The 11,141-nt window shown below is 27.9% G+C and overlaps 1 protein-coding gene across 2 annotated transcripts; it reads left to right on the plus strand.

The window, feature by feature from the left end:
• The first annotated feature begins 8,830 nt into the window (after positions 1-8,830).
• On the plus strand, positions 8,831-11,141 carry LOC106449416 (two-pore potassium channel 1). 2 transcript variants are annotated; one of them, XM_048735647.1, is made up of 4 exons: positions 8,831-8,961; positions 9,110-10,064; positions 10,138-10,299; positions 10,950-11,141. In XM_048735647.1, exons 2-3 carry the CDS (start codon positions 9,145-9,147, stop codon positions 10,289-10,291), a joined length of 1,074 nt encoding a protein of 357 aa, XP_048591604.1. In that variant the 5' UTR covers positions 8,831-8,961; positions 9,110-9,144; the 3' UTR covers positions 10,292-10,299; positions 10,950-11,141. The 2 variants fall into 2 exon arrangements, with proteins under 2 accessions (XP_048591604.1, XP_013746634.1); XM_013891180.3 differs by lacking the exon at positions 10,950-11,141 and having other exon boundaries at positions 10,138-10,448.

The following is an 11,141-nucleotide window of genomic DNA, read 5'->3' on the forward strand; positions in this document are numbered from 1 at the left end:
TGATCGCTCTTGTTTATTCGGAATCATTTTAGGGTAAATAAATCAAAACAATCAATTTTATCTATCATATATGATATATAACTAAATTTATATGATATTAACATAGATTTATAGTATACTTTTAATATGGATAGTTATTAAATGAGGTTTCTACTCATATGATTTTATGATTATTTTCATATTTGTATAACAAAACTTTACACCAACGATTTTTTTTTTTAATGTGGAATGTTTAGTGGTTTCAATAATTTATAATTATTTTAAAATAATGAATAATTCAAAATTAAAATATTAACCTTTCAATATATGTTCCACGTAGATATCAAAATATAATTATGTATTTTCATATGATGTATGTAGTTTAATTTAAACGATATATATATATATATATATATATATATATATATATATATATATATATATATTAACATAAACACCTATTAAAATGAAAGTATTTATTCATATGATTTTATAATCATTGTATCTTATTATAGAAAAAATTTAAACCTTGATCACAAAAGTTTATGTGAGACTTTTAACAGTTTTAGTAATTTATACTCGTTTTGAAAAATTCAAAATACAACATATACAAAAATATCTAAATTTGTATTATATGATTAATGTAATTATGTAATTTATTTTAATAATAAATTTTTAAACAATAATTCTAGAAAGTATAAAGATTGTTAGCAAATATTTATTATTTAAAATCATTAATTGCCATATATTTCTTAATCACATTAGGTAATTCCGTAAGTTTTATTTAAGGAAAAAATTCCGCTTGATAAATTAATGGTCCATAATGGACATACTATATAATATAATATTTCCTGGAAATTTAATTTTGGACTAAAAAAATTTCAATTGATTCTTAAGCCCCACATAAGAAAAATTAGCATTTTAATTACGTGACAACTCAGCTGAGCATTTTTTTAATTAATACAAACTATATGTTATAATTTTTTAAATGTTTCTCTATTAATATATAGGGGATTCTTTTTGTCATCTCTAACTATAACACCAAATTAGAGTTTGACCCGCACTCACGCGTGGAGGTTTATTTTTATTTTCTTATAAATATATATATTTATTCGCATAAGTGATATCCTATATTTTGAAATTTATTCTTTTAAATAATTGTTTAATATGAAATTTCTAAACCCAATAATTTTATAGTTAATATTGTGTAATTTTATTTTGTCTTGTAAACCATCAATTGTATCATCATAGTTTTAAAATATGATCTGTATATCTGCACAATTTTATTTTTATTTTTTATGGATCAAAATTTTATGATAATGTATAACAAAGTTTTTGTATATACTATTTAAAATATATGATGTTATATATTTTCTACTTTTCAATATTTATCATATTGAATTTACATTGGACTATTATATATACGAAAATATATGTAAGATAATATATTAATATATTGATCTATATATTAAATAAATGATTCTTTTTCTGTGAATTTTTATTTTAGTTATTACTTATATATAATAAAAATATAATAATATATCTTTTAAAATAATATTGTTCATTAAATATTTTAAAGCTAGGTAGAGAATTAATAAGAAAAAAAAAGAATCCAAAAGGTAGGTTAATTAAAATGGAATTAATTATAATGTATATATGGAATTACTAAAATAATTACCATATAATGTATGTATTTAATGACGAAATATATATATGGAAGTAATTATTTCCAAACACACATACACATGTAATAAAATAGGATAAGACAAAATATACTTTAAACATAGGTTTATTAACTATTTTTGTCATGAATTTTTAGTTAGAATTTGATTTTGGAAATGCTTAATTAAAGAGGAAAAGATAAATAATCCTAAAAGATAGGTTATTTAATAATTTCAGTGGCATAGAATGGTAAATAAGTTGAAAACTAAGGGTATTTTATTTTTGTATTTCTCTTTTAATAAAAAAGATATTAAACCAAAAATACTATTGTATATTATTTGATTTTTTCATTTTTAACTATTTTTATTTTTTTTGTTATTTGTGATTGATAAATAGTTGTTTTATCATACTTAGATATTAGGGCTTATTTGCATAATAACCATATTTTGAAGATAAATTAAGTGAATGACAATGATTTTGACATAATTAAATATCAGGTATTTAGGCTACAAACTCTCCGGTTTTTTCCCTTTACGTAACAAGTTTCCAATTGCAAATGGAAGAATAGGTAGTGTTGTTCTTTTTGTGGTGCATATCAAGCCAAAACTATTATCTATGAACGAAAAGAAAGTAGCCATATCTCTATGTTATTTATCAAAGAACATTTTTACTGTAAGTATAAAACGACTAATGTAAAATATGAACATGCTTGGAATAAATGGTTTATTCCATTTACCAATCCTGTAAATCCATCTGCAGAAAACAAACATTGAAGAAGGTGAAAGAATAAAAAGTTTAAATGTTATATTCCATATCAAATAAATAGTTTAAGATACCAACATTATTTCACCCTCTAAAATATAAATACTAAACCTTATCCTAATCCACCCAAACCCCTAAATATTAAACTCTAAACTCTAATATAAACCATAAACCCAATATAAAATCTAAATCCAAATAAAATGAAACAAAATAAATAACATAGTACATATTAATGCAATTATAAAATATTTATGATTGCATTGAATAAGTTAATGATGACTCCAACCATACCCCCTCACCTTCTAAATACTAAACCCTAAACTCTAATCATTAAATACTAATCCAAATATGTACTATTAAAACGGAATGAGTCTTAAAAAATCTACTTTTAAAAAATTACTGGACCTATTCATTTTTAGTCCAATCTATTAATTATAACCAAATATTATAACTAACCCCAAATATAGCAACCAAATAATGTCTCTAACATTTTAAAAATCTACTTTAACTCACTCAACCTTTTATATAAGGTCTTTCAATATACCACGTGACTATACAAACATTTAACATAACTCATATCATATGTTTCAAATAATTCACTCAACGTTTTGTTTAAACCAACTTCCTCTTGATATAAACGATTCTAAAAACTTTAACTGTTTAACACATAGGGTCATGTCAATTATATCTATTTTATTCTCTTCCATTATATCAAATATTTACAAAAGGTACGGTCCTGTTAAATATATATTAATCAAACTTTCAATATTATAATACATCAATATCTTTTTGTAGAATGTCATAATTACTAGAAATTCATGGGTTCAGATTTTTTTTTTTGTCATCGACTTTTACAGACTCATACTGACTCTGTAAACCAAACTGGGTGATCCGACTTCACAATAAAAATATTGATAATTCACGATTTTGAAAGTTATTTGTGTAGATATATATATATTTTATATATTTTTCACTTAAAAAATAATTTATACTATTAAAAAGAATCATTTAAAATCTAATATAAAAAGTTGTTGAAGTAATGTATAACTATTTATTATTTTTTCCCTACCATTCATTACCTATTCTAACCATATAATATTTTAAATATTTTTAACAATTCCTAATATTACTTTATAAGATGCTTTTTCTCTAAAATTATTTCATCAACCATGATTTTTCTACAATAAATTTAAAAATCTAATATAAAAAGGTTGTTGTACCCGATATAGACGAAGCGGGTCCAGATCTGTCAGGTATTTAAGATCAAAAAATTTAAAATATTCAAAAATCTGAAAATAATTGAAGCACAAAAAATATTTGAAACCCAAAAAATATACAAAAAATGTTCAAATGTTTAAAAAAAATCCAATTTTTTACTCGAAATCTGACCCGATGAACCAAAAATATCCAAACTTTTATTCGAATACCCAAATCTTAAAAATTTGAAATTTAACCCAAACCAAACCTATACTTTTAGGTTGGTTTCAGTTTATTTTTTTTTGTCAGGATAAAATGTCCAGGCCTAAGAGAAGGTTATATAAGAATGTACATATAATATCTCAAATAAAATAATTCGTAGATTATATAATTTTTTTAAAAAATTCTCTTCTTTGATATAATACGGTTTTATATTATAATATAATCTGAAAAACCCGCGCTTTCGAAGCGCGGGTCAAAATCTAGTATAACCCTTAAACCCAAATATAAAAATCTAAAAACTTACGACGAAATAACCCAATATGGAAATATAAACCTTAATGCAATGTCAACCTAATTTTTAATAAATTAAACCCAAATTTCAAAACGCCAGTAAGATGCATTACCATTCTACATGAGGCATATAGAATAGAAAATGTGAAAATGTAGTTGCAATCTAAGGATCATCTTAACATTTGGTAATGTTTGCCCCAATGTCAACCCCAATTGTACATAAACTAAACTCTATCAACTAATCACTAAACCCTACACGGAAATATAAACCCTACTCCAATGTCAACCCTAATCTTTCATAAACTAAACCATAGCCACTAATCACTAAACCCTACATGGAAATATAAACCCTAATCCAATGTCAACTCCAATCTTTCATAAACCAAACCGAAATTTTGAAATGCAAGTAACATACATTTCCATTCTACATGAGCATATTGAATAGAAAAGGTGAAAATGTAGTTGCAATCTAAAGATCAGGTTAACATATTTTTCAACTGTTGGTATGGCTACGCCTTCATGGAAGGTGGTAATGTTTGCCCTAATGTCAACCCCAATTGTACATAAACTAAACCCTATCAACTAATCACAGAAATATAAACCCTAATCCAAAGTCAACCCCAATATTTCATAAACTAAACCTTAACCACTAATCACTAAACCCTACACGGAATCCAATGTGAACCCCAATCTTTCATAAGCTAAACCCAAATTTTGAAATGCAAGTAACATACATTTCTATTCTACATGATCATATAACATAGAAAAGGTAACAAACGATATAGCACAATACATATATATTGTTCAAATTTTGAAGTGTATGATTATAGGAAATGGTTAATGCTTACACCAAATTTAGATTGATTGTAGCGAAAAGAAATGAAGATTGACGACATTAGTGAAAAGAGATGGATGAGACAACATCATATAAATATCATTCCCATTCAACATCACATTGTATTTTTTTTTTTTGGTGCCATAATAAATTATATTCCATTTACGTTCAATATATTATTTATATTTACAAAATCATATACAGACTAATATAAAACACATGTATACACCAATACAAAACTCATATTAATAGAATATGAAACAACAACGAACAATTAAACCCTCTCTTTCAAGCATCGAATGAAATATGACTTACTAAATAGTATATTATATATTAATAAACATGGCAAATAAGAGAAGAGCCAAATTTGAAGGAAAGACCGTCTATTCCATTTCATAAAATAGTATATAAATACTATTACCGGTCCAACTCATCCATGACAAACCTGAAGAACAAAATGAAAATGATTACACACGTTAGTTTACAAGTTGGAAGGAAATGACAGCATGTGAGATAGGCTACTAGTATATGAATTACTTTATGCTTAGGTTAAATGTTTAGTTTTATCAATCCCAAATAGCCTATGCGAGTAAAAAAATAACATATGCAATTAGAATTGTACCATCTGATATAATATATAATTGATATATATGGAACGAAACATATGGTCAGAAGGAATGGAAAGCGAATAGTATATTAGTTCTGATACGATTCTACAAAAATAGCAGAGGAATGGAATGACAAGTAGTCAATCTCTAAAACTAAGATTTTCCATTTCAAATAGCACATGTTTCATAAAATATTCAATTTCACAGAGAACTAAACTTGTTTTATCGCAAAAGGGACTTTTCATTCCATAATCACTATCCCCTATTCGCAGTAAACAGATAAGTTCAATCCTAAATCAATTTGTTTACCGCAGCTTACCAACTTAGAATAGACTAGGGCCGAATCTATTCCAAATAGGAAAAATAACATTGAAATAATAGAATCTATGGCACAAAACAGAGAACTTACATATTACAATAGGTCTCAACCTAATCGCCGATATGAAAGAGATGAGGTTCTGGTGGTCGTTCACGCCGATCACACATACGAACTCTTCTCGCAACCAATTTCACAAGCGCAGACGATTTCCCCTTCGCAACGAACTTCTAGGAGTCGAAGAAACGCAGAGGAGGCCGACAGTGGCGACTGTGAAGAGAAAATTGGTGGGCTGGAAGAAGACCAGAAGTGGCGATTGTAAAAATCTGAAGATGTGAAGTCGAGTAAAGCCACGATTTACTTTTGTGGGATTAATAATTAACTTTTGTTTTATTTTTTAGCAGGTTGCGCCGGTGGAGGAAATGGGTATTACAGTATTAATATGTATGTGTAACGGCGTGAATATGTTTGTTAGGGATAATGGCTACTTGGTGAATTAGGCTTTTTGTGGTTATATGACCCAATTTCCCTAGATATTATGTTTGTTATTTCTTTGTAATTTTATGGTTATAAAATTTATTTACATTTATATTTATAAAATTTATTTATATATTTATTTTTTGGTTTAACAATATCATACCTATTATGTATTTATTTTTTATAAAATATTATATTAAAACTTAAAAACTATTAATTATGAAAAGAACATAACAAAATAATATATTTATTTTAATGAAATTTGTATTAGTTAGTAAGACAATGTTAACTGTATTTGAAGAATTTAATAGTATTACATAAAGTTATAATTATTTACTATTAATTATAATTTTGAAATAATGTAATATTATTAATTACTGATTAAATATACCCTAAATAAAAATTATAATTGATATTTTAGAATAAAAATATATTACAATATAAAGTAAATGATAATAATCATTTAGTGATTTATTACTTGAAAATAAAATAAAAATAAATAAAATATTATATTTTTAAAAAATATATATATATAAAGAAAATGATAATAATCAATTAGTGATTTTTACTTGAAAATAAAAAAATATTTGAATTATGTAAAAATAATTTAAAAATACAAATAATACCGTATTTTTATATTTAGTTACGAATTTGAAATAATTAATAATAATAATTTAATTAAATTCTTAAATGAAACACAACAAAATATATTTTAAATATTTTGTGTGATGAATAGTGTTACACCAAATTCGGTGTAACATTATTTACTTTACCCCAAATTTAGTAGAATGGTGTAATTTTTGGTGTTTCATAGGAGATGAATATACAACAAATTTGGTGTTTTAGTGTCTCACTATAGTCGGCCTTAGTGTCTAGCAAGTGGTGGTTATAAACGCATAAAAGAAAGTAAAAAAGTCAAATAAATTCTATTAGAAAAGATTTTGTCACAAATATTAAAATTTAGGATTTTTAGTGATAATTAAACTCCATCAACTATTTTTGAATCGTAGAAAAAAACTCTCAACTAATTTTGTAATGTTTTAACCCCTCAACTTACAAACTGTTAACTTATGTCACCCTCCATATATAATTCTATAAAGGAAGGTGACTGGTCGCCACCAGCAACTAAGAGGGACAGTTTTAGAAATATTAAATATTTGGTATGCCAAAACACAATAATCAGCAAGAAAGGATGGTTATAGTGCTGTTGTGCACCCCTTATACCTCAGGTTCGACACACCCTATGGCATTTATGAGATGTACACCCATTAAAAGATTTTTCTGCATTCGCCACTGAAGGTGACATACGTTAAAACATTACAAAAATAGTTGAGAGTTTTTCTTTCGATTTAAAAATAGTTGAGGGATTTAATCACTAAAACAGATTTTTCCACAAATTGGTTTAACAAAAAAAAATAAGTTGATTTTTCTCTAGTTATCAAATATTTTTTGTTAACTAAGAACACTTTAGGTTAGACAAAATAATTGTAAACCGACTGTGGGACAGTCTTAGCCTAAGTACATAAATAACGGGACTGTAAAATCCAACTAAAAAAATTGGTTATCGGATAATACGGATTCCAAGTAAGAAATTTTGATTCACAACCGTTGCAAAATTATATGAAAAGAAGATAGGGTCTGTTGGAACTAGTCAAATATATTCTTTTTGTAGAGAATGAGTTAGGCCATTGAAAATGTCAAAGCATCCTTACAAAGGATTTCTTAAGATTCCTCACCAAGCCGGGCACCTAATGACGGGTTTCATATTTGGCGTAGTTAAATATCACCATCAAATGGCCAAACTCATTTTCTTAACTAGTTCTCGCACATCCGATTTTCTTTTCGTATAATCCCGTAATAATTGCTAATCAAACATTTCTTATTTGGAATCCATATAATCCGATAAACAAATTTTCTTTAATCTGAACCCACATGATCAAACATTTCTTACTTGGAACCCACGATAAACAAATTTTCTTTAATCCGAACCCACATGATCAAACATTTCTTACTTGGAACCCACATAATCCGATGAACTTACATTTTACAGTCATTTTGTCCAATCCAAAGTGTTAGTTAAGACAAATATTTGATACTTAGAGAAAAACCAACTCATTTATTCTTTATTTAAATCAATTTATTTAAAATTTGTTTTAGTGATTAAAACTCTCAACTATTTTTTAGTCGGAAAAAAACTCATTGATTAAGTTATTAATGTTTAAACCCTCAACTTATAAACCGTTAACGTCTGTAACCTTCCGTTACAGAATTTTGGACAGATGGTGACACACGTTAATAGTTTGTAAGTTGAGGATTGAAACATTAAAAAATTAGTTGAAGTTTTTTACTATTCAAAAATAGTGGATGGTATTTATCACTCAAAACCCTAAAACTTCCATTTTTGTATATGTATAGTTATAAAATATATATTCACAAAATATTTAAATGTTCAACAAATTTTTAGTATTCAATAATTGAAGTTTTCTTGGAAGGCCACCGAAGAGATTATAAATCATAGGTTCAGAAAATCCATATATATATATATAAAGAGAAGAAAAAAAAACAGAAAATAGAAAGAAAAAAAAACTAGAAGTAAGCACTGAAGCGAATTGGTAAGTCTCACTTTTTCATCCGTGAAGATTCTGTTCGAATTTTCTAATATTTGGTCTTGTTTGACACTCATTATTGCTTTAATGACTATGTTATCTGCGTCTTTTGGTTTAAAATCAAGAACTGACATGAGAATTAATTAATCTGCAGATATCAGAAATTACAGTATTTGGTTTGATTACAGAATGTCTAACCATTCAGCTCCATTGTTAGCTAGGGAGCATATAGATCCCATGGATCAAGACTTGAACCAAAACTCATTAACTTCTTCAAGAAAAAGAAGATTGCGTCGTTGTAGAAGCGCTCCTCGGGGTGATTGTATGTACAATGATGATGAAGATGTCAAAACCGACGAACCACCTCCTCATCGGAGTATAATCCCAATGTTCAGGGATCTAAACCCGAATCTCAGGGAAGTGATCTTGTTCTTTGTTTTATACCTAACCACTGGTACACTCTGTTTCTACCTCGTGAGAAACCAGATCTCCGGTAATAAGACCAACGGTGTGTTGGATGCCGTCTATTTCTGTGTTGTAACAATGACAACCGTTGGATATGGTGATCTTGTCCCTAGTAGTTCAACCTCAAGGCTACTTGCTTGTGCGTTTGTCTTTTCGGGAATGGTCCTTGTGGGTCACCTTTTAAGTCGAGCAGCAGATTACTTAGTGGAGAGGCAAGAGACTTTGCTTGCTAAGGCTTTCGATTTGCGCAAAACAGTTGGTCCAACAGAAATTCTCAAGGAGTTGCATACTAAGTTGAGACACAAATGCTATGTGACATTTCTTGTCCTTGTAGTTCTCGTCCTTGTCGGTACGATTTTCCTTGTAATGTTTGAGAAAATGCCGGTTATTGAAGCTTTCTACTGTGTTTGTTCCACCGTTACAACATTGGGTTATGGAGATAGGAGCTTTAACTCGGGAACCGGACGTCTTTTCGCTGTGTTTTGGATTTTGACGAGCACGATATGCTTGGCTCAGTTTTTCCTCTATGTAGCTGAGCTAAATGCAGAAACCAAACAGAGAGAGTTAGTGAAATGGGTTTTAACAAGGAGAATCACAAACAATGATCTCGAAGCAGCTGATCTTGATGGAGATGGAGTTATCGTGTGAGACATCAGACAAATTCTCTCATCTTGTTTCCTTTAACTTCTTCTTATCTTTGTCTTTTGTGCCTTGCAGAGCTGCGGAGTTTATATTATATAAACTAAAAGAAATGGGGAAGATTGATGAGGAAGATATTGATGGGATATTGCAAGAGTTTGAGCAACTTGATTACGATGATTCGGGAACTCTGACGAATTCTGATCTCATTCTTGCTCAAACCACGTCTTAGATACAAAGGTAAGCATACTTCTTTAGTTATTATACCTGCACACGACCAAACAAAAATCAAAAAGAATGTACAGTTTTGGGTCTGTGTGTGTGTGTGTGTTTTAATGTAATGCCACACACTCAGTTTTTTATTGTTACTTGATGCGTAAGTTTACATATATACTGTGTATATGAGTTTACACAAGTACTGTGTATATGAGTATACACAAGTACTGTGTATATGAGTTTACACAAGTACACAGATTGGTTTTCTCGAAGGACAGGTGATAATGATGGTTTTATTGCTTTGTAATTTCTGGCATTCTGATAGATAAAAGACGCTACAGATGATGACGTTGTCCCTAGGATCTTACTTTTAACCTTAACAGTTCCTTCCAGTTCAATATTTTCTTTATATCAAACTAGTTGTCTTACAAATCAATATTAACTTGAAAACCGATTTTAAAAACTAATATTTTAGATAACTTAAATAAAGGGGTGAATTTGCCAAATAACCAAGTTTGGAATAGAAATTAAGCCAATAGCATTGATCTTGACATTAGAATTTGCCAAATAACCAAGTTTGGAATAGAAATTAAGCCAATAACATTGATTTTGACATTATTAATCTAATAACATTTTGTCTATGATTGAGTCGGTTATACCCTCTCTTTTGACAGGTACTGGTGAAAGAAGAAGAGTGTGGATGACATCGTCAGTTATAGTTATGGCTAGAAATGAAGCACAATTATTATAATTCCATCATGTAGTGAAAACCACACCAAACATTTATTTACCATATATTTATTTATTATAGTATGCAATTTATGTAAAGATGGAGATCAAAGTAAGAAATTGAAAAAATTACACAA

This window comes from Brassica napus, chromosome A1 (genome assembly GCF_020379485.1).
Source record: "Brassica napus cultivar Da-Ae chromosome A1, Da-Ae, whole genome shotgun sequence".
NCBI lineage: Eukaryota > Viridiplantae > Streptophyta > Magnoliopsida > Brassicales > Brassicaceae > Brassica > Brassica napus.

Excerpts from the sequence above, each read along its gene's own strand:
- LOC106449416 (XM_048735647.1), top strand. The coding sequence starts at position 9,145 with ATGTCTAACCATTCAGCTCCATTGTTAGCTAGGGAGCATATAGATCCC. Across the intron at positions 10,065-10,137 it reads GATGGAGATGGAGTTATCGT|AGCTGCGGAGTTTATATTAT; the intron begins GTGAGACATCAG and ends TGTGCCTTGCAG.